Here is a 24,425-nt window from a genome sequence, read left to right as displayed (position 1 = left end):
AATCATAAAATTTTACTGCTCTAATAAAATCCTGCTGATCTCTTTCATTTTCAAACACATATTTCTGCAATAACAAATAAAAATCCATACCAAGTTGACGTGAAAAATATGAATGTCTTTATCTCACCATTTCTTTTATAAACATCTCCCAGAAGTGAATGACACAATATGATACAAAGTTAGCCTTTCTTGATAGATTTGTGCCATCTGTACAAAATGAAGTGATATGGAAGACCGCAGAAAGGGAGGAAAACCCCTTTCACATAGTTAACAAACATCTGCAGAACAAAATAAAAAATAAAACAAGAATTAAAACATTCCTATTCACAAAATTAAATTCATTGTAACACAGATTTTTTTGGTTTTTTACATAAAGACAATAGTATAAATACTCTTATTGGCATGAAATAATACTGTTAGAACGCTCATAGCTCACATACAAACATTAAGCCGATATTCAAAGACAAGCCTGAATCAAAGTCATCCAAAAAAGCGGCTCAATACTGATTTCATGCTCTCTTTACACTAATTCAGTAGCGCTCATGTGCATTTCAGCGTAGTTGACATAATTCAAAGTATTGCTCAAGCCATTACGATACAAAATACGTCAAGCGAAACCCTTTCAGATCAATTCAGAAAAATCTCAACCCATTCATTAGGAAGTACAATTGTTTTGGAAGTGTGGCCACGTTAAAAGATGAAATACAACCAACTAATTTATTTTGTCTAAATGGACCGTTAAAATGTTATATATAATCACCGAAAAGCAACAAAACATTTGCGATAAAATCCAAAAGATTTCAATAAAAGCATGAAAGCGTCTCAAAATTCACACTTGATACATTTCGCAAGCAATATACACACCATATCTTTTAAATGAAATCAAAATAAATACACATCGACCCTTGGGTATCATCTACGGACTCATTAAGAAGATAAAGATGGTCCGTTCAGCGACTTCGAAGGGTCGAATGTCCTTCCAGTAAATGTCTTAAAATCATGACGTTTAATAGCCGTTATCATTTTTCCCAGCATGCAGCAGGACATCGAGACATCAGCTTGCATTCCATTTCATTAAAACACACTGAACTAGATCAAGTCAGTGTGGAATAACCATATTTACATCAGAAAAAGTTAAAACCATTTGAGTGACTTTCCAAAGACAGAATTAGTAGAATATGTATAATAAACCCATACTTAACATCAAAAGACGTCTCATGGGAAACACCCCAAAATCAACAGAAAAATACCCAAAAAGTCATGAAAAGGGCATTTGTAGGAATATTGCACAGTTTGAAATTATGTTTTTTACTATTTGAATAATCCTAAATTAAGGCAGTATAACAAATGCTACCATATTGTAAAAATATTTTTATCCCCACATTACAATAATGAAAAAAGTGTTTTTTTCACATTACAGTAATGAGAATCGAAAGAAAAATGTGCTTTTAAAATCTTAATGATCCTAAAAATGTGCTTCGTTTTCTTCATGTTCCACTTTCTATCCACATCTATTGATTTTGGGGTGAATTATGAACTTTTGCCAGGTTTCATGACATTCACCCTTATACTGTATACTGTAAACATTCAATACCGTGTCTTTCTCCAGCATTCATTCAGGGTCAGTCGAATCCACGTCCAGTGCTAATGTTGGTCCGTTCGGACAAGTGCGCCAAGGCACTGTTGGGTAACAAACCAGGCAGCAGTTTTTAGACACAATATATGCCCTTAAAACATTCGACAAAAGCTCTAAATGAACACAAAACAAAATCTAAATCATCTTCTTTTCTAAACGAAGCAGTTTGCAATAATACAGCATTCTCTCTTGGCAAGGAAGCTTAAAAAAAAAAAAGATATTTCAACGTAAGCTGCGCATCCCCAGCGTTTGAGCATCCACGTACGTCAGGGTTTGGCACTAAATTGAGAACGAAGCAAGACTCAAATAAACACACAATGCGAGATTGTGATAATAACCGTCAAAACGTGAGTTGCGTTTCAGTGTTTCGAAACAAACCAGGTCCTTTCCTGTTTTTGGCAAGCAAAAATACTTTACGGCAGCAGAAAGACTGTTTTTTTTGTATGTTTTCTGAATATAAAGATGAAATGATTTAAGACAGTTTTGTTTTTTTTTTGGATCTGCACAATGTTGGGGTTACTAAGACACGTTTTCCCATCATGCTCTGCTGTAACGGCACACAGTTGGAATGCACCTCACGATGAAACAGAGAGCCGGAAAACCAAAAGGGTTCAGGAGAGGACCGGAATGACGCGCGGATGAGGAACAGGAACATCGAAGGCAGTGGGACTCAGATTACGATCGTAGAATGAGGTAAAGCCATGATAACTGAATCCAGAGCAGAACTCGCATCGGACAGTGTAAAGAGTGAGCGCTGCCACACTCCGACGTGTTCTCCTGCCAGAAACACATACAGAGAACATTTAGGTTCATGCTAACCAGCAAAGCAAATTGTTTGTTGCTGGTTGCAAAGGTGCTGCTGTGCGCATTTAAGTATAGACATGTAAAGACGCCCCATTTGACCGCTCTAAGAACATGACCACCATCAATTCTCATCCGGTGTGTGACCTTTAATCAATTGTCAAGAACTCTCAAGGAACCACACAAAACACTATAGCAACTGCATAGTAACATCCTGGCAACCACTCACAACACCCTAGAAACCAAATAGCAATTAGAACACATTTAAACTATACATATATAAATATATGTAGGTGCCAAATTAGCAACTGTTTCTATAGGCTGCTAAATGTAAGTCGTCTGCCATATTGTAGTGTTCTTGACTTGACATCATTTCCCATAGTAACCACTGAAGATTCAAAAGATGCCATAATCCTGCATAACCGATGGTCTGGGAACCTAAGGGTTTTGGGCAAACCTGCAATCACTAGGGTGTTTTGGGTACTTAACCAACTACCAAAAACACTCAAGCCACCATGTTAAGACATCACTATGTGAGGGTTTGTGAGCAAAGTCGAGGTCATGCGCTCCACACAGTCGTTCATGGTCAAAGCAAAACGCTCCCATAATTTTCCTCTCACGCTCACCTGTAAACCAAATCCCTTTCAAACTAGAAAATTACCAAAGAGCTTGAGTTTTGCTTGGGTGTTCTTAGCGGATCTTAGGACAAAGATATTTGGTTGCTATGGTGTTTTGGATGATTATTCAGATGTGGTTGCCTGAACATTCTTAGGAATATTAGGGCCATCACTATGCAGTTGCTAGGGTGTTCTAGGTTGTTGTCACAATGTTGCTATTTAGTTCTGGGTAGTTTCCAGGTGGTTTCTAGGGTGTTCTGGGTGATTGGCAGGATGTTGCTATACACTTGCCAGGACATATGTGGTTCCTAGAATGTTCTGGGTGGCTGCCAAGATATAGCTAAGTAGTTGCCAGGATGTTGTTAGGCAGTTGCAAGGGCATTTTGGGTGGTTGTTAGAATGTTGTTATGCACTTACTAAATTGTTCTGGGTAGTTGACAGGACATTTCTATCCAAGGGTGCCAGGATGTTGGTTTGCGATTGAATTAATGTTTTTGGTAGATACTAGGAGATTCCTATGTGGTTTCTAGGGTTTTCTGGGTAGTTGACAAGACATTACTATACAATTGTTTGAGTGTTCTGAATGGTTGACAGGATGTTGCTGTGCAGTATCCCGGGGTGTTCAGAGTGACTGCCAAGAAGCTGCCATGCAGTTGTTAGGTTGTCCTGAGTAGTTGACAGGACATATTTATGCGATTCCCCAAGTGTTCTGGGTGATTGCCAGGATGTTGCCATGTGGTTAACAGGACCTCTGTGTGGTTGCCAGAAATTTGCTATTCAATTGCTAGGTTATAATGGGTAGTTGCCAGGACATTACAATGCGATTACCTGTGTTTTCTAAGTAAATGCCAAGATGTTGCTATGTGTTTGAGCATGACATTACTATGGGACTCCTTGAGGATTTCGGTTGTTTGAGCACAAGGCTGCGGATTGCCAGAATGTTGCTATGTGATTGCTAAAGTGCTCAGGATAGAAGTATTATTGTTATCTATAAAATATCAATTATAAAAGCAAAGTAAACTGATGGATTGGCACTGCCTAGTGGGCAGTTCCTCGACATATAAAACCACATATAACGTCCTCCACCTTTCCCGATCCCAAGCCCCTCTCTCTTTGCCACGTCGCTTCTTGTCTACTCTACTCTTACATCTTATCTTAATAAAGGCAAAATGTGTGTGCTTTGGGAAACAGACAGCACTTCACCTCTGAGTTGTAGTCGAAGCATTTGTCAGGTCCTTTCCGATAGCGAGCAGAGTTTAACACCTCACACGGATTCTCTTCTTGAGCTGAAGAAGAAAATTAAGGAAACGCCACCAGCTTCATATGTCATCAGTCCATCATTCAAACACAGATGACAGCTAGTGTCTGTTAGAGTTGATTTGCGAGCAGAGGATTATGGGAAGGAAGGATACATTTTGTTCTGACAGGCAGGAGTTTCTCGATCTCGCAGGAGCTACAGGGCAGTGTCTCCGCCACCACAAACAACAGGTTTGTGTTTTCTATACGCTTGGCGTGGAACAATCTAACATAAAGAGAGTTTGTGTTAGGAATAGTGTTTATTAAAATGCACAAATTACTTTTTCCCACACACACACTGGAGCAGTTCCCACAATCCTGCAGCACGTTGAAGGAGTTAGTGGTGTTTGTGAAGTAGAACTGACTGTAAACCGTCACACAGCTGCTGCTCCCTTTAGTGTCCGAACTCTCAGCCCAGACGTCTTCTAGAAGACACAATTGAGCAGAATGCAGTCCCAGAATGCTCAAAGCGCATTCATAAATCCACTTTAGGAAGTACAGACAGGAAATGTCTAATTCAAACTTTGTATTTACATTTGTTCAACTTCGGAACACAAATTAAGATATTGTTGATGAAATCTGAAAGCTTTCTTGCCCTGCATAGACAACAACGCAACTACCACTTCATGAATAGTCTGTGTGACATCAGTGGTGATGCAGAAGAGAAGATGAACAAAGGTAAACAAAGGTCTTATGAGTTTAAAACAACATGATGATGAATAATCATTGACAGAATTTTGTAATTTTGGGGGGAACTAATGGTTTACTGTTATGTTTTTCATGTGATTGTGAACTGCAGAATTATCATTAGAATGCTAGGAGATCCTTCTAAAAAAACTCAACAAAACTGACTGATTTAAGACGTATCCAACCTGTGTTGAACCAGCTGCTGTAGATGAGTCCATACAGGAACTGCTGAAGAATAGACCTGAAAGAAACCCAACATCAACATAAGAGTATCTGAATAAATATTTATTATGACATTCATGAAACCAGAGATGTCTGGTGCTACAAATTTCATGTTATTGTAACAAACAACAAGGGATGTTTTAGCAGTATAGTGTAGATAATTTACCACGCCGCTGCTGACGTCCACCAGGCCAGACTGAGAAAATCAGCAATGGATGGCTAAAGAGAATACAACACACTTTTAATCTTTAAAAGCTATTAGTAACTACTAATACTAATAAAAATGGACTCTAGCTTTATAAATAATTTAAAGTCAATGTGATGGTACTCCACAAACTAATGGGTTTCTCACCACATAAAATCCTCTGTGAGCGGCTCCTGTGTGGCTGCTGGCTGTCGGCTCACAGGCCGACTGATACTGGAAGGTCTGATGACGGGCATAGATTGAGTTGTTGTACAGGGCGAACATCAGGTAGGGGTCGACCTCGCCAAAAAACAGACCCACCTGAAACAGACACGAACAAAAAGACCAACAATCTCAGGATAGCAGATGAGATGATTATGAATCATTATTAATCTCAAGATTTATTGGTGTGTTTCACAAAAATGTGAAAAAAAAATCTGAACATCCACCTTCTTCCAGTGATCTCTCTGATTGGACATCACCAGGAAACCTCCGTCATCGATCAGGTAACACAACAAATCCTGTAACATAATAACATCTACTTTCAGGAGCGGTTTAACTAACACGATGAGCTGTTATCATGCAGAGTTTGTGTGTGCTGGTTCTCTCACATCGCTGTTCACTTCACAGTCCATCTCACAGGATCTGGAGGGGCCGCACTGCATGACACAAACAGGAAGTTATGATCTCTCACCACACTCATGCCAGTACAGATGAACATGATGTTAGAGGATTATGTTTTTCTACCGTTTTTTAAGAACAATTGTACCTTATGAGCAGATTGTCTGCTGTCTGATACGTTGCTGGCGAGGATCTTGAACTTGTCGACCCAGGCCTCTAAATCCAGCTTAACGCCGACCACTAATAATAGGAACACAAGATGAAAACAGCCACAAAATTGCTTCTAAAGGGATTTTAAGCTCCTGCTTTTTTAGAGAGGAAAGGAGACAAATGTAATGTTTTAGAGAAACACACCTGCAGGCTTCATGGTTTTGCCTGAAATCACGACCTCCACGGCAGTGGTAACCAAAATCCCCACAGTGCCATTCTCTGAGATTAACAGATCGTCCATTGCTAAACACAAATATCAGAGACATAAAAATGGTGAAAAGCTTTCATACAGGGCATATGTTCCTGTCAGCTACTTCATGTTGGTGTAATCTTATTAAACATATGAGATGCGTGCCTGGTATATGATATGCACTTTAACAATCAAAGAAACGATCAAAGAAAATAGCATATGTAATATATCTGTATTGCTGCTAATCAGTGCTAATTTGACATTGTTCAATGTTTTTGGTTTAGATGTGATCTCACAGGTTCGTGTCGGCGCTCTGAAGATGTAGCCTTTGTTGTCCAGAGTGCGACGGTAGAAGTTTGAGTTCAGAGGTTCAGGATCCTCGTCCCATGATTCAGCAGCTCTGAAACACACACAAACGTATGACAATGCTAATGCAAAGCTAATTGTAACTGTAACTGAGTTGCCAGTCAGAAGCTCCGTCACTCACGTGTTGGGGTAGATGCGCGTGACGCCTCCATTGGTGGATGCAAACAGCGCCAGGAAGCCGTACCTGCAGATATCAGACTGAGCAATCAACATCTGCATCCAGTTAATACGGTATATCAACGGACTGTGACAAGTCTGATCTTACGTGTTGAGATCTTTGTTCTGCCAAACACGTGTGGCGAGATTCCAGAGGATCCCAGAATCCAAGATCAGGTTATGAATGAGACCCTGATCGCCTGCGAACATCACAAAACATTCAGTCAGATGCTTCTAACGCTTGAAAGATTTATGATCAGGTCGTGGGAGGTATCTTTTACATTTAAATAATGAGAATGTTAAATTATTAAATTATTCAAATGTAATTTTAAGCTCACAATGATTCATTAATTCATTACGGCTGCTGTAATTAGTTTTTGCCGGTATAATACTGTTATTTCATCATGGGTCATATTAAGAAAATCTAAAAAAAATCTGTTATTATAAGAGATTAAATATTTCACAATCAATCCTTCATATTATGTTTAGTTAACAATTTAATTGTCACTGGATAATCAACAGTTTCATATTTTAATATATGTAATATTAAATAATCCATTCTGTAATATTGATCATTAAATAAATCACATAATCAGTGCTTTAACATTCAATTATTAGTATTTAATAATCAACATTTGAATATTTGTTCAATCAATTTTGTAATATAATGAGAGCAGTACAATTTAAAAATGAATACTGGAATAAGCATCATAGTGCTGTAATATTTCGTAATGAATGCTGCAATATTATCAATGTACTAATATAAAATTAGTTGCAATACTTGCTTAAGCTAGAAGCTTAAATATGAATTAATTACCATCATAATATTTAGTAGAAATTTGGTAAAGTTGAAATATTTCTTAACTCTAATACTGATGATTTGATTATAGTAACTAATTTAATAACTAATGCTTCAATATTTAGTAAGCAATGTGTAATTAGAACTGTAGAGCTGAAATATTACAAAGCAATGCTTTATTAATCAATATTTTAATATTTAATTAGATGTAATGATTATTTAATGAGCTGTAATATTTCATAACAAAAAGCAGTAATATTTCAACAGAGACACGAAATTGCTACTATAATATTTTATAATATCACTGTAATATTTTATAACCACTGCTTAAAGCTGAAACTTGCTTAAAAACTATTATTCCTACAAAATGTAATATTCAGCTCCGGTGTGATCTAGAAGAAAGCGTTTCTCACAGTCTTCAGATTCAGGTGAGATCTCCACCATCAGAGACAGGAAGTCCGCCAGGAACTGTGTGTTATTCTCAGCCATCTGCAGACGCTTGCAGTATTCTCTATATATATTACAGAGAGAAAGAAAAAGATAGAATGACCAAACATTCACACAAAACACACGCTATCTCGGACAATTCCCGGAGAAAATATCACACCTGGGAGCTAGAAACACGTGACCAGCCGACTCAAAGGAGTTAGGCAGCAGGGACTGTAAATCTGAGAGAAACGCAGGAGAGATTATTTAGGATGAAACATCAACATCACTAATCTCACACAAAACATCATCACCATCCATAGTAAACGAAAGACTTACACTGTAGCTGCAGCATGACATCGCTGAGATCGGCCTGGATGTAATATTCACTGTACGGAGGAAGTACCAGACCCAGACTGCAGGGGGCGCATTAAACAAACCGTGAGTTTAGCACGTTTAACGTCCAACTGAACGATCTGAACTATTTAATCGACTCGTACCTGTAATCGGTGTCGTTGATGGGCGTCCAAGAGTACATACGCGTGACCTCGTCAATGTAGCGCTGTGTGGCAACAAATCATTAGCAGACATTTTTATTTTCGTACGATGTAGCAGATAATAGATCCCCGCGCTATTCTTGCAGATTTGGAGAAAAGTAGAATTACTTAGGGCCGTATGATTTTCCTCGATGCATAAAACATTTCGTCATAAAGACGGAATTTACAGTATAGCATCCTGCAGATTCAATATGAATCCTGCAGATTCTGTTTCGTGGTGTGGTTTCATTTCTCTAGAACGGCTCTGAAAGGATGACCTCAAGGATTTTACTCTTCTTTTTGAGTAAAAATACCGTCATATGTCACTCTGGATCACAAAACCAGCCTTGATGGGGTCGATGGCGTATATTTGTAGCAATAGTCAAAAATGCATTGTATGGGACAAAATGATAAATGTTTAGATTGACACTTATGACTGGTTTTGTGGTCCAGGATTACATACCATGTACAAACAGAAATTTTCAAATCTCTTCACAGTAAACAGTCAAAATAAAAGTTTGGTTCAACTTGTAGAAACTGTGAAAGAAATATTAATTAATGTAATGATAGTACTACTAGTACATTTTTTTTGAGAGTCCAAACAGTTGGTTAAAACATCACAATAATCCACAAATAATTCAAAGGACTCCAGTCAATCAGTTAATTCCAAGTGAATATCTGCTGATCTGCATTTTCTGCTGTCAAAATACATGTCTATGATCCATAATAACTCTTCCAGTGAAAAGGATTACTGTAATATTTTAAAAGCTGTTTGGACTCTCATTCTGATGGCACCTATTCACTGCAGAGCATCCATTGATGAGCAAGTGATAGAATGCTACATTTAATGCCACATTTGGCGTGCAAACCCGCACATAAATTCATTTGTGGCATTATTATGTAGTTTTATGTCAAGACTGGAGTATATGGGGTATATTTAGCCTGTAATGCAATTATAAAAATTGGGATACAGCCAATCGGAGACATCATTTGGGGGGGTCGTAGACATGTAGATCTAAAGTTTGTAATCAGTGATTTTGAGCCATTTATAGAAAGTCATGTCCCAGATATCCCACATGTCCTAGATTCATCTGCCACATTAATCGCACACACACTTGCCTCGTCTATTGATTTAATTAGAGTTTTGATTGTCATCTCCCCCGATCGGCCATCAATCATTTGCCGGCGAATCTAGAAAAGACACAAAGCAGATGTTAAAACGTATTCGTGAGCTCCTGCTGATTTAACAGAAACGATCAGACAACTGATTCAGCAGAACGTCATATTTAACACATGAAGTGAGTGTGCCAGTGCCACCCACAATCAAAACAATGATTCATTTGTTACGAAAAACAGAGAAAGAGTTCAACGAGGACAATAAGGACTCGAGGTTAGTGGAGATTGTACCTCCTGTTTGCTGCCGTCTTCTACTTCAGCGTCCAGGAAGTCCAGTGTCACAGGCTCTGGTAAATCCTCCTCCTGCAAAATCCCAAAATCAGGATAAATCGGGATTATTACGTTATTAAAAATCGTTATCAGAAAAAAAGAAATATATATATACACTTCTAAACTTAATCTTCACATATACCCGTAATACCAATCATAACAAGTAGCATATTTAGCTACCTTTGCCCTTCAGCAACTAGGAAGTATACAGAAATGAAATCAAGTTACCAAACACAAAATTCCAAATTAAAAATGGACGAATGCTTAAAGCTCCAAATGCGATTGGTTTCGTCCTTTTCTTTTGTTCTTTGGTTAACAGACATCGCGGCAGCAGGGTTATTACACGCTTGTATGTCCAGTCGAAGAGCACGAGCTACAAGCACAGTATAGCGACTGTTCTTTTACTCGAGTGTTTTCGTGACAAACAAATCGTCAAAACTCAAAAGAGCGTGAGTGCGACTGCGCTGTTGTTTGAGTCTCACTCGAGGCTGCAGGTTCGGATGCATCAGCACGTATCCATTTGGGTCAATGGCGAAGATGTAACCGTTTGCTCCCAGCTACATATAGAGAGAAATAAAAATAGAGTCTGTGACCATTTCATTGGTTTTTTTAGTGGAGGGATAGAAGACTAGCATTAAAAAACTTGTTTTTTAGTAGCCAATACCATATATTTTGACAATAAGTAATATAAAACAATGATAGCTAAAGAAACATACACAAAATTCGCATTCAGTATATATATTTTTTGCAATATTTACTCAAAAGCCACACAAAATCTGAAAATGTTAAAGTAGGTCAATGTATCAGTCACAGGTTTTTCGGTGTGCTAGACTTCACCTTGTATTGTGGCGTGAGTCTCTTCAGCTCATCCAGATGAACATCGACCCCCATGACCCCTAAAATCAGCTGATTCTGCACACACAAGCACAGCTGTCAGTGATATGAACACAGTATAATTCAGCCTGAATGACGATCCATCAGCGACCGAGCGTCACCTGAGAGTTTCCGTCCACAGTGAGGTTGAACACCGGCATGGTCCCCGTCACCACCAGCCCCAGACCCTGTAGATGAACCACACCACACAAATTCACAACGAGGCTTCAGAGAATGACGAAAGAGAGCGGGCCGTATGTTTCACACACGGCAGGCGAGGTGAAGCGACTCTCACCAGCGCGTCCTGATAGACGTTGGTCCATTGCACCTGCTTGGCACTTCTTCCTGCCAGAACCATGGGGCGGCCCAGCACGTCCAGATATTCCTGCCACACACATTCATTTAAACATTTTACCTTTCATTAATACGCTATTTGCGTTTACCAAAAGTATATTATACATATAGTTTTTGACAATTCCCATATAAAATATCTCATTGCGCTGAAATAAAATGTTTTTTTTTCTGCATTCAGAGGAACCATTCAGAGGCAAAACACACAGCAAAATTGTGTATATTACAGTTGATTAGTTGACTGAATGAACAGATGGAATGATAACATTTCATTTTTTTAATATAAAAATATAATTTAATTATTTATATGCACCAAAAACTGATATTTACCGGAATATCTTTTAATATGTGGCACACGTCAGCTAAAGACTGCCATCAAGAACATTTTGATGCAAAATCATTGCAATATAATTCATTGAAAAAAAACAGCGAACACATACAATGTAAATACAACAAATCAAATAAATTCACTGAAATGAAATGATTGACTAAAACACTTTCCAACTCAATTGCTAAATATTAAATCAGTTTGTTTCCCACTTTTAAAGGGTTCTGAGACGAACATTTTGTGAGTAAATCACATGGTATAAAACAAATATATTATGAACAGATTCACTTAAACCTTTTTCAATGAATCAAATGAATCAACTTGAATTAGCTTTTAATGCATTTTTATGAGCTGCGAGACACCAAACAATCACGAAAAGAGTTACATTAAAATTTAAAATCAAATGTTGACAGTGTTGCTCCATTTTATATTGCCAACATTAATGTGTATGTATGTATGTGTGTGTGTGTGTGTGTGTGTGTGTGTGTGTGCGTAACTCACCTGGGTGTTAATCCTTATAGCACAGATGGAGCGGATCTCGAAATAGTATCCTGCCGAGACAGAGAGACGCTCGATGAGATGTCACATGTAAATACTGTACAGTTCAACATGCATCACCAACTTATATTATAGCACAGATATTTTTGCATTTTAATCCGTCTCCTCTAAATGAGCTTAAGTCTCACCCTTATTAGCACAAGCGATCCACTGCAGCGGAGTGACATCATAATTGTGCTGCCCCACCGAGAACGTGAACACGCGGACCTGCAGAGACCATCACATATCCCACAATTACCCCGGGCAAATTAGACAGGAAATGAGCGGTTTCGCTGGAGGAAAGGGCTAATTATGAGGAACAAACACTTCCAGAGGACAACGGCACACCAGAAATACAAGGCGCTCAACAGAGAAGGAAGATATAGATCATATCGTGTCATGCGAAATGCGATCAGACCGTCTTATTGGGCCAGTTGTACTGCTCAAAGATGTCCTGAGCTCGGTCCTCCCCTCCGTCGGTAAATAACATGATGATTTTATTACAGTTGGCTCGAGGAACATTCGTCTTCTGCGTGAGAATGAGAAACAGAGCCAGATTAGAACACCGTGTCTGAAGCAAAAGAGCAAAGAAATAAATCTCGCCTTTACTTTAATCAAATGAGCTGTGATTTTTGTTGTGACCTGGTTTATATTTGTACCGCCGCAAGCTCAGTAGCTCCGCCCACAAAGAAATATCATTGGTCTAAATTCCTGATGCATGTAGGTTTATTTTAGAGGAATATTTCAGCTTTAAGTGAATTGAGTGAAGTGCAATCTTCCTGAAGTGTTGACTAACACTCAGTTTTTAGAGTAATCATTCCTTTTGTCTAAAAAACGGAACAATTTTTGGAGGATTTAAAAGCAAAAAAGATGATTGTTTTGCCTCGAGGTCATTTTTTTAAAAACAGGAATACAATTTCAGAAATGTGTCATTTTTTTCCACATGAAAAAAGTAATAATAAATTTCAACAGACAATTACAAAAATGATAGCTACATGTTTACAAGTCAATTTTGACACAGGTCAACTAGTGTTTATTTTATAAAATATGAGATAAAACAGTTTGGAGCTTTTTTTCCAAGGACTAAGACAAGATGATAAGGTCAATAAACAATAACTACGACTATATCGACGTGTAACAAAAGAAGATGAGACTAAAAAGTATTAAACTACCAAAAACCTCTTTTTATGTGTTTTGCATAAAAAGGATACAAATCGTTTTTTAAAGGCATTTTCAATTTTGGCATTAAATTATGCCATTATTTTAAGGTAATAAAGCTTTTAAAATGGATATAACAACACATAGAAGGCTAATGATTTTTGCAGCACAAAAATCATGTCAATACTTATTATATTACGGTCATGCTATTGTATTTGAACTGTGTTTTTACTTTTGCATTCACTTCTATTGTAGGTTCTACACTGTAAACAGCAGCTTAAGCAACAATTTGTCGTGTACGTTGTGTTCAGACTCACGTTGAGCAGCTGGTTGAAAGCAAAGTGAAAGCCGGATTTGTAATCAGTGGTTCCTTTGGCCTGCATCTGCTGCACAGCTTCTTTAAAGATCTTCTTATTGCGCACGTTGGCCTGAACCAGGTGTTTAAAGCAGGGCACCACCGCCTCTGCCTTCTCATTGAACTACGACAGAAAGATAGGGAGAATGTCAGTGTTTAGGTTCACAAATTTAAATAAATTCAATAAAGCGATTTTATATAATATAATATAGCTAGCATATTTAGCTTAATTATAGCATTTTGTAAGAGTTCAATAAACTTGGTAAAAATGACAAGTTTACAGTTTAGATTAATACTAAACTGGCTTATGTGACAGTGCTTGCGAGTTGTTGTTTTTTTGGCAAAGAAAGCCAACATTTTAAGCTTTTTACTTTTACATTTCAGTTAAAAACCAAGTCCTCCATCTGCTATCACTTCCTCATCATTCCTACCAAACTGGGCAATCAAATCAAACCACTTTTAAAAATCCAACAATCAAAAGTAGCCGACTGACCCTTGCGACATTGACGTAATCATCATCGGAGAGTGTATCGAGCATCTCCGTGACCGAAGCTTTGATCAGTTTGAGAGTGAGTCCACTGACGCTGCCGCTCCTGTGAACGAAAACGCGTCAATGTTACAAAACCAGGCGAAAGCGCAACTCGCAACAGGACACGCGAATACTCACACGTCTACGAGGATGACCATATCTTTGGGCGAGGATGCTCCTTGAATGTACCTGAGGAAAACAACGACAATATGATTAAGTTTTATTAAGATCCGTTAAACTCAATAAAAACTGTTAAGCCCCGCCCTCAAACCCAAACTGTCCAATCAAAGGCTATCAACAGTTTTAGCGGATGTAGACTATGGACTACTGACAGAAAAACACAGTAAAATGTATTACCATGGTCGTCTTCGTACATCATAAAGGTCGATCTTATCCGGTGCTCTCCAGGGAGCAGCTACAAGACGAAATATGTTAATGCATTTGTAAGGCTGCAATCCAATTGGTTGGTTTCACAATTTCATGCAAAATGAACTATGATCTGCCTCAGTACATGAAGATGGTTACCTGGATAATATCTCGTGACACCGGTGGCGCTTCCAAATGCTTGCCAGAGCAACGAAGGGTCGTCTCTGCTGTTTTCTATAAAGACTCGCTCTAACGCTTGCGTCCAGTTCAGCTCGTTCAGAATCACCGGCGCTACGGACAGACAGACACGTCATCAACTCTCTGTGACTCATACAGAGATCTAATAACATCAGTCTGGTTCCTCACCGCCTTTGTAGATGTCTGTGGGGATCTGGACGGCGGTGTGTGAGTAATTCACATGGTTTTTGAAGTTCGAATCGTACACGAACTCCAGTTTCAACGACATCTGAGAATCAATGTCCTCACCGTCCTGATGAGAATCGTGATATAATCAAGAGTCCATTGATTCAACTTGAATTTGATCAAAATCATTGTCATATGGTGATAAATGAACATGCAAAATAGTTGGGTGCAAAACGATTAGTCACAATTAATTGATTCAAAATAAAAGTTTATGTTTACTATATGTGTGTTTATCCTATTAAATATGTGCATACAAATACACACACACCCATTTAATACATATTATATATACGTAATAAATATACACAGTACACACACATATAATATGTAAACATAAACTTTTATTTTCAATCGATTAATCGAGATGAATCGTTTTGCAGCTCTACAAAACCATATTTTCGGAGTTAAAAGTTCAAGCAACCAGCTTCTAAAAAGAAATGGTGTATGAATGCATGAAAACTTTCTACAAACATATCAAGATAGCATCATTTTCCTTTACATTACATATGCTTTTCGCTAAATAGTTCACAGGCCCACTTCCAAAGCATGAAAATCTACACTGAAAGTCTAGAAATACAAGATTTTTCATGTTTTTCACACGGGCGATAGATAGACATGTACTCACATAGTCCATCTCTGCTTTAGAGTTATAATATTCAATATTTTCCTCCTGAAATAAACACACACAGAAACAGAGATACAAAAATCTGCTGTTTAAGATCAGTTCGAGAACCTGAAGATTCAAATAAAGATGTCCTCCACACGACAAACTCTTAAGTTCAGCACAAGTCTCTTGCGTGGTCAGCTCTAACGAGTCAAATCGGTCAGAAAAACGAGACGTCACAATCTATTGGGTTTAAACGGATCCTCCAGCTACAGACTCACACAGATCGTGACTCACAGCGAGTGTGTGTCTGTCTGCAGAGCTCGCATCGGGATCAGAGAAACATAGATGTGAATGTCAGAGGAAAAAGAGCCTCAAGTACCGTGGATGGAAGAAAAAGAAAAAGCGCAGCGTTCGATTCAAGAATGAAACGCTTGGTCGGTGCGGTTCATTTTAATGAATCAGTTGAAACAATACAGGAGTCATTGGTCCGGATCGACTCATATGACTCACTCACACATGCAAAAGCAATGTGATAAATGAAACTTCAAACTGTGAAAAGTATTGCACGTAAGTGGACGTAAAAAGCATAAAGTGGTGTTGTTAAAGTCATCTGACCTTGATCCCATCCTGCCACCGATGATCTTTCTGAAGACGCTCCGCTTCACTCGCAAGTTTCTGACGGAAAATATAAGCCAGAACCGTTAAAAATAGACTTTAAGGAAGAGCGTGTGTGATTTAGTGTGTTTTCTCACCTCAAGTGCTTTGCGTTTCTTGGCCAGCAGTCTCTCGATGTCTGTTGCCACTTTCTCTACAATTTCTCGAGGGTTATTTCTGACCAAACTGAACTGTCTTCTCTTCTCACCGTAGATCTGAAACAGCATCAACGCATTCTCTTAAATCCGATGAGTAATCGTGATTAATCGCGTCCAAAATAAAGTTTTGGTTACATATAATACAAACACAGGCATGTATATACTGATGTTTCTTATTTATAATTTATAACATTTGGATATAAATATATAAAAATGTATATGCTTTCCAAATATGCTGTATTTGAGTATATAATCATAATAAATATGAAAAAAACACATATTATGTAAACAAAAACTTTTATTTTGGATTAAGTTTAAGATACAACTACTATAAAACTACTACTGTTCAAAACGGTAATATGGGGAAATATTTTTACTATTTTAAAATGTTTTGTTTTTAAATAGATTTTCGAATTCTAATCTATTTCTGTGAAGCAAACCAGAATTTTTATTACTCCAGTCTTCAGTGGCAGTGCTACTTCATTCTAATACGTATATTTGCTGCTCAAGAAACGTTTCTCATTATAATGTTTCTCTTTTTTGTAGAACTTTTTTGCATTTTTTGATCAAAATAAAGTTCAAAAGTACAGCTGATTTGAAAAAAATGAAATCTTTTGTACACTTGATGCACTGTTATAACTGGAATTAGAAACTAGAAATATTCCTTAATAACCTTAAATCCTCTCGATGGTGATAAATATATTTATATAGCATCAAGAGGTTCCATCAGCTGGGGGAAACGCTGAGCAAGCTGCATGTTTGTGTTCTGCATAATTAATGCTCGACGCTGGGAAACCCGTGTAACTTCCTGTCAGATGCGATGCACTAAAAATAAACTCATTTTGCAGTGGTTCCACCTCGTGTAAATGAGTGTTTGCTCTCCGGCGTGAGGTGCGAGACAACAGCTGCTGAAATCCAGCGGCGCGACTGAAGGCTGAAGCCTCATTACCCCGTTAAATAACCTCTCAGTCCAGGACGAGAGCTGTTTCGAGCTCAGATCAATAGAGGAACGTCAAACACACGCTCGCTTACACACTGACAACTCGAACTTTCAGACACGCCATTTAAAGCAGGGCAATGAATCAAGATGAAGCCTGTGAACTTGTTATTCCAATGAAAAGAGAAAGAAAATAAATCAATGTTATAGCTTACACGATCCAATCTAGTCCTGATGGATAAATTGAGACTCAATATTAAGCGATGTTTATCAGTTTGCATCGTTTTTGGTCTCAAATGTGAACCATGTGATTTTTTTGTTTGGGTTTACGGTTAAATCTGCTGCTTTCGCGTAGTTTAAGTGTATTATTATTTACAGAATTGACTGTTTTTAGTTCGTTTTAGTGTTTTAACGTCTGCCGTTGCTAAGCAACAGCGAAGCGGAAATGTTTAACCAAGGATAAATGGATTTTCAGCATTGAAAAAAAATGCTACATTTATTTCAAATGGCTATATAGCTATATCTATGAGTATCTACAGGCGATGTGTCTGGTGTAGACGTGAGCAAATAAAACAATCAGTATAAATATAATCAGTACATCCTGTATTTTTGTGCGTTGCGATATCGAAGCTACAGCGGTATATCATGCAGCCCTAGGCTGAACCATTGTATGTTGTGTTTTTTAAAAAAAAGACTTTATTTGACATAAATTGTACATGTATTTCATTTGTGCACTTTGCAATTCTCATTCTATCCTTAATACATTACATATATCACAATATAGAGATGAGAATGCAAGGATGGAAAGAAAACATTCCTCTCACAAAGACTGATGAAAGTCGAGGTCGGAGGTCACATGCTAGGGTCAAGAGCATTAGCTCAGGGGCACACAAAGTATCTCTGATTAATTAAATCCCGCCGGGTTTAATCTCAGCTCTAGAGGCTCTTAATGAAAAGGTCATTAGTTAAGGTCATTATTTTAAAAATGTGCATTTATAATGCTAACAAATAAGGCATCTACAAGCGCGCAGGGTATATGCCTGTATCGATCGTCATCAGCGGCGAAGCGCTCTGTCTACAGCACCGTGGCATTCTGGGTAAAGGAACGAGGGGCGAACCATCTGTTCTCTCTCAGTGATGTGAGCAGACGCGCACACAGAGCTCCGGGACGCTTTCAGACGCTGTGGCCTCTCGCTGGAGGATCGTTATATTCTCCAGCACAGATTCTGCAGGAGTGTCTGAGTTCTTCGTTGTTTGTGGGTGTTTGACATGCAAGCCAGACCCACGGTAATGAGCACGCGTTTGACAGAGATGCTAGAGAAGACACACACACACACACACACACACACACACACACACACACAGTCTTACCCCTTTCAGCTGCTGAGCGCCGCTGATGTGCTGCAAGACTCTGTCAATCTCCTGTTCGATGCGACGAGCCCAGTGCATGATCCTGCACAACACGCACAACAAAACGTCACGCGAAGCTTCCGCTGTAGGTTTCATGACACAAATCAGGGATGCAGCCGTATATATCGCATATAATATGCAGTTTTATATAATTACCAACAACAACAAAAAAATGCTATAATGCTATACAGCTACACTGATACATACGAAACATACTGTCTATATACATAGATACAGCGTTAATATCACAGTGTTTATTAATCTTTGTTAACATCTATTAATAAAAATACAGTCATTCCTTTTTAGTTCATGTTAGCGCAGTGCATCAACTAATGATAACTTGTGATTTTAATAATGCATTAGTGAACGCATAAATGGGCATTAACTAAGATTAATAAACGCTGTATGTTAACTAATGTTGTTAACTAATGAACGTTTTTATAAAGTGTTACACTATACACACACACACACACACACACACACATATATATATATATATATGTATATATATATATATATGAAAATCCTTCCTTGTCTTAAATTGTGCCAAATTCAAGTGAATTGTTGAAAGAGGATTGGAGCAAAAAGTGACAAATACTACATTTAAAGTAAAAAAAGAGGAAAAAAATGCATTTATGTGAGAATAAAATTGTTGATAATCACATTTTGGTGTCATTGCGTCCGAGTTGTTAGAGAGGTTTACTGCAGTGTAATCAGAGCTGGGTAGTAACTGGTTACAAGTAATCATGGATTACATCCATAATTTATTGATACTCCTAATTTTATAATTTTATAATACTTAGAAAGTCTTCTGTTTTCGTAGAAGTTCGCACAAAGACCAGTAACTAGTCCAGTGGCTATGATTACACAGAAAACTGAGAAAACTTACAGAAATCGCCGTTTTCTCAGCATTTCAATCAACGCTCATTTTCATTTGAACGATTTGTCAGCTGAACATCTTTCCCCTGACGTATTTACTTAAAATACCCCAGAGACTTTATAATAAATATTTTAATAATAAATGACCATGTTCGCAGTTCTCTGAAACTGCTCCATGACATGCACGTGAACAAACAACTCGTTGATTTTTTTTTCTTTTACATTCATATGGCACAAGATTACGCTTTTTAAATGAATGTGATAAGTTAGGAAGTAATCTAAAAGTATAATAAAAAAGCAGCCTGATTTGATTACAGACGTCTACAGTGTTAGAGTAGGATAAGAAATAGCAAAAAATAACAAAAGAAGCTCTTAGCCAAAAGACTGAATAAATTGTACTGAACGTGACCATGTGACATGACCGGATTTCATTCAAGATTTAAGGAGGGGGATCTCAAAAATGGCCAAAATATATACTTTTTACTACATTATTCATTTCAGTTTTACTTCATTGGTTACGAAAAGCACATTTGGGCTATTTCTTTTACGCAATGGTGAAAAAACGGTCGGAAATGTCTGGTTATGGCTCAGTGTAAACTATTGGTTTAGTTTCGACCAGTTCATCACTATTCCCCGGCTGAATGCGTGCATATACAATGATGATTGGAAAGCACAGATGTTCTCTGCAATACTGTAATGCGTGGTTTCTACCGTGTAATTTGACGTGTTTCTACCGTATAATATATTTCCGTTGACCTCAACTGAACTGTCCTCGTTTGTACAACACCGTATCAGTGACAGAATATGATATAATACCATCAGAGTCGGCTAAACCGATCAATAAAATCGATGTAGAGAAAGCGATGCGTTTATACAGTCCACAAACACGCTGGGCTACAAGCGAACCGTGCTGCCCGACGCAACGCGGTCCTGCTCTACAGATGCAGATGAATTATTTAGCATCCGCGGGGTCCGTTCGGCTTCATTAAACCGCCGGTTCTGCTACAGAACAGCATGTACGCTTAAATCACAGCCCCGCAGTCTGATCATAAATATCACCTGTTTCCACGACAACAGATTTGTACGCGATTACGGCTCGACTGCAGTTATGTTATATTGCATAAGTTCAGGTCGTTGAGCATCCACACCGAACCTAATTAAATCACAACTGTCAATTAACAAGAGGATCATAACGAGCGAAATCTCTACGGGTCCAGCTTTTAATAATCTGCGTTAATTGAGGGGATGAGAAGGCTGGACAGTTTCGGAAGCGCCACACACACACACTTACAATATCAGCCACTGTATCGGTTAGTAGCCATAATACACTAACTAGGTTAGGTTTCACATTGCCTGATGAAATAGTGATTGAAAAAATATTGGCATACTGGTGCCTTTCTTTTACTTATAGCTGTTGACTTTACTGTAAGGTTTCAGTCTCTACTTTCTATCACAGGGGCTGCGCACACACACACACACACACACACACACACACACACACACACTGGTTTACTGCACGTTTATCAGCATGTGTTACACAATATGTAGAGGTGAGAGTGTATCAGGGTGTGTGTCAGTGATTCAGGCGATCTGATGCACTCTCAGCAGCTGATCTGAGCATGCCCAGAAACACACACACACACACACACACACACACACACACACACAGCTGAGATCTTCCCTGCTGCCTATTACCTGACACACACTCCCTAGAGACACAGACAGAGATACAGAGAAACGAGGGGCTGCTGTGACCCATATTCACTTCACAGGGAAAGATCAGCTTTAAGCCAAAGAAGACAAACTGTGAGAAGAGATAGATAAATAGACAGACAGACAGACTGATAGATAGATGGATGGATGGATGGATAGATAGATAGATAGATAGATAGATAGATAGATAGATAGATAGATAGATAGATAGATAGATAGATAGACAGACAGATAGATAGATAGATAGATAGATAGATAGATAGATAGATAGATAGATAGATAGATAGATAGATAGATGTGACAGTAATGTTCTGAGGATTATTGGATCAGTGAGTAAATCTCAAATCACTGCTGTCTGTCTATAATAACTACAGTTTAACATGAACATTACATTTGCATTTTAGAATTTATTGTTATTATTGAATACCTCCCCAAAGACAGGTTTAGCCACATTACCCCACTTTTTTGAAGTTTAAGCTCACATTAACCCTTGACATATACGTACAGTGTGTTAATTTCAACAGACTTTTAATTATGTGGCAATTCGGTTTTTTATAGTCTAATGCGTGGAAGTGATACTTTCATTTAGCATTTCTTAATGGTGTCAATAGTATAATATCTGTAACGACGTGGAAATGATATATTGGGTGTGATTTTGAGCAAATAAGTAGGCCTGTTTCTTAACTGTGATAGCGTGGAAACAAGTTTTCCTTACGCTGTGGAGATATCTTCCGTTCGCGTAATGTTGAATATGTAACGTAACGTTGCGGAAACGAACATTTCTTGCGCGTGCATTAAATAAACATTTCTTCTATGCAATGCTGCGGAGATGCGCGTGTCGTGTCGCGCAAATGATTGCGTCTTGATTTTCTGTTGCCTTATTTTTGTTTCTGTGGAAAACGAGCATAAACGTAACGCCGTGGAAACTGACATTTCACATACGCTAACGTAACGTGCATTGTCGTGGATAAACCCCGGCGTGTAACGTCGCGGAAATATGCAGGTTCCTGCGGAGCGCGCGGTTGCGTTTAATAAAGGACTCGTTCACGTGATGCTGTGAAAGTCGTTGTCTTACGTGTAATGCTGTGGAAATGTGAGCGCGTCCACTGCGGTCCACGACCCGCTGAAAATCACCACCATCATCAGCAGACGCGCGTGAGCCCATCTCGCCATTTTCCATGAAAACACTCCGATCCAGAAGCGCAGGTGTCCTCGCGGCGATCCAGCAGAGCGGGATATCCAGACACGACGCGGTTTTTTGCCTGAGAATTAAAGTGAATTGAAATAAAGAGACGTTGGTGGGCGAAAGATGCTGCGCGTGATGATGCTCTCGTGCACGCGCGCCCGCGACACCTCGCGGATCTGCGCGCGACCCCATTCATTTCCCAAAACACGAACCTTGCAACAACAAAAAAAGACATCAACTTATGTGTAAACACAGTAAGGCATTAGAGCATAAAATTAATATTTCAGTAATAAAATAAATGGAAAGAGTGTGGAAACGAGAAAAAGCTTGAGAGCAATTTATTTAGCAACTATTCGGAAATACTGTTTATTTTTTGCCGTTGGATTTACGCATATTTCGCTTAAATTATATTAAAAACTTATAAATTAATTAGTATATTAAATGTTTATCTAGTCTATCTGCAAAAAAGTTATTCATTACATAATCTAGCTGGGGAAAGTCTCAGCAGTGGTGATGATCAGGGAATATGGTGGAGCACAGAGAGGAATTATGGATCACAGCAGGAAAAGCAATCACACACAGAAGTGTAAAATGGATCTGCTGAAGAGTTAGCACTACAGGTTGAAATTGTTTCCTGTGCTTCACATAATGCGATGGTGTTTTGACCTCTAGTGGTGAGCTTTTCAGTTACAGGTCTGCAACTTCAAGCAGGAAAAAATATTGGCGTATTACTGTTTCTCCAGTAACACCGGTAGCTAATGAACAAAAGAACTCTTCAAACTAAATAAAATCAAGTTGATACTTATAGTACGCAAATAGATTGCAATACAAAACAAAACAAGAGAAATCACTAAAAAGCATTATACAGACTATCTGAAGTGGTGTCTGTAAAAGCACATCATATGGTAGACCTTCATAAACTATAACTAGTAAAGAAGAGCTGGTGTTGGAGAACACGAGCTGGTGTTTTGAAGGGTGGTTGGTGAGTGGCTACAGGGGCGTGTAAGTAGTATTTGGGTGAATGGAATTATGATGGTGGTGGCTTCGGCTGATGACGGAGGTGTAGACGGAAGTGATGGTGTGACATTATCCACATTATCCATTGTCGGAGACGTTGTAGGACTTGGGTGACGTGATGATGGTGTGCTGACAGGTTGGGTGAATATATGAGACTATCGTCAATGTAGACAATGACAAACTTGTGAAGCATATCTCGGAAGATCTCGTTCATGAAGTTCTGAAAGCGGTAGTCAACATGCGGTAGTCAATGCATTGGCCTCAGCCCTCCATCCTTCTTGGCGACGAAGAAGAAGCTGGATGCAGCAGGTGAGGTGGATGGGTGAATAAAGTCTTGTTTGAGAGCCTCCTGGATGTATCCCTTCAAGGCCTCTCTCTCCGGGACCGAAAGGGGATACACTCAACCCTTGGGTAGATTGGCTCCAGGTAGCAGGTCAATGGCACAGTCCCAGGGATGGTGAGGAGGTAGATTCGTGGAGGCAGACTTGTTGAAGACATTGTATAGTTGACGGTACACATGATTCCACATCAGAACGGAGAGTTCTTGAAACAATTCTGTTAACGGATACATGTGATTCTGAATACACATCTTGATAAACTTTTGATAAACCCTGGCCATTGACTCTGCCTCTGACTTAATTTCCAACTCCAATTTTTCCTTCCTTCCTTCCTCATTCCCAGGATCCATTTCAGTCTGTAGATGTGCATCAGAAAGCCGGGTTATAGACACGACTTTAACAGCGGGTGCAAT

At 38.6% G+C, this 24,425-nt stretch overlaps 1 protein-coding gene across 4 annotated transcripts; it reads right to left on the bottom strand.

Moving 5' to 3' along the window:
- Positions 1-94: 94 nt before the first annotated feature.
- cacna2d2b (calcium channel, voltage-dependent, alpha 2/delta subunit 2b) lies at positions 95-22,832 on the bottom strand. 4 transcript variants are annotated; one of them, XM_043222570.1, is made up of 38 exons: positions 22,547-22,832; positions 18,841-18,922; positions 16,473-16,589; positions 16,336-16,395; positions 15,739-15,783; positions 15,057-15,180; positions 14,850-14,981; positions 14,682-14,739; positions 14,463-14,513; positions 14,289-14,388; positions 13,758-13,919; positions 12,701-12,811; positions 12,432-12,510; positions 12,247-12,296; positions 11,362-11,451; positions 11,189-11,254; positions 11,031-11,105; positions 10,676-10,750; positions 10,155-10,226; positions 9,867-9,938; positions 8,712-8,773; positions 8,551-8,627; positions 8,393-8,453; positions 8,199-8,296; positions 7,096-7,186; positions 6,952-7,014; positions 6,761-6,864; positions 6,419-6,517; positions 6,213-6,304; positions 6,055-6,102; positions 5,893-5,964; positions 5,612-5,764; positions 5,426-5,478; positions 5,223-5,278; positions 4,651-4,772; positions 4,467-4,578; positions 4,258-4,340; positions 95-2,413 (listed from the first exon to the last, which is right to left on the bottom strand). In XM_043222570.1, exons 1-38 carry the CDS (start codon positions 22,642-22,644, stop codon positions 2,312-2,314), a joined length of 3,267 nt encoding a protein of 1,088 aa, XP_043078505.1. In that variant the 5' UTR covers positions 22,645-22,832; the 3' UTR covers positions 95-2,311. The 4 variants fall into 4 exon arrangements, with proteins under 4 accessions (XP_043078505.1, XP_043078503.1, XP_043078504.1 ...); XM_043222568.1 differs by having other exon boundaries at positions 4,467-4,775; XM_043222569.1 differs by lacking the exon at positions 15,739-15,783 and having other exon boundaries at positions 4,467-4,775.
- Between the last annotated feature and the right edge of the window lie 1,593 nt (positions 22,833-24,425).

Source organism: Puntigrus tetrazona, chromosome 22 (genome assembly GCF_018831695.1).
Source record: "Puntigrus tetrazona isolate hp1 chromosome 22, ASM1883169v1, whole genome shotgun sequence".
NCBI classification, from domain to species: domain Eukaryota; kingdom Metazoa; phylum Chordata; class Actinopteri; order Cypriniformes; family Cyprinidae; genus Puntigrus; species Puntigrus tetrazona.
The sequence above is the reverse complement of the archived record's forward strand: the minus strand, read 5'-3'. Positions and strand labels throughout refer to the sequence as shown.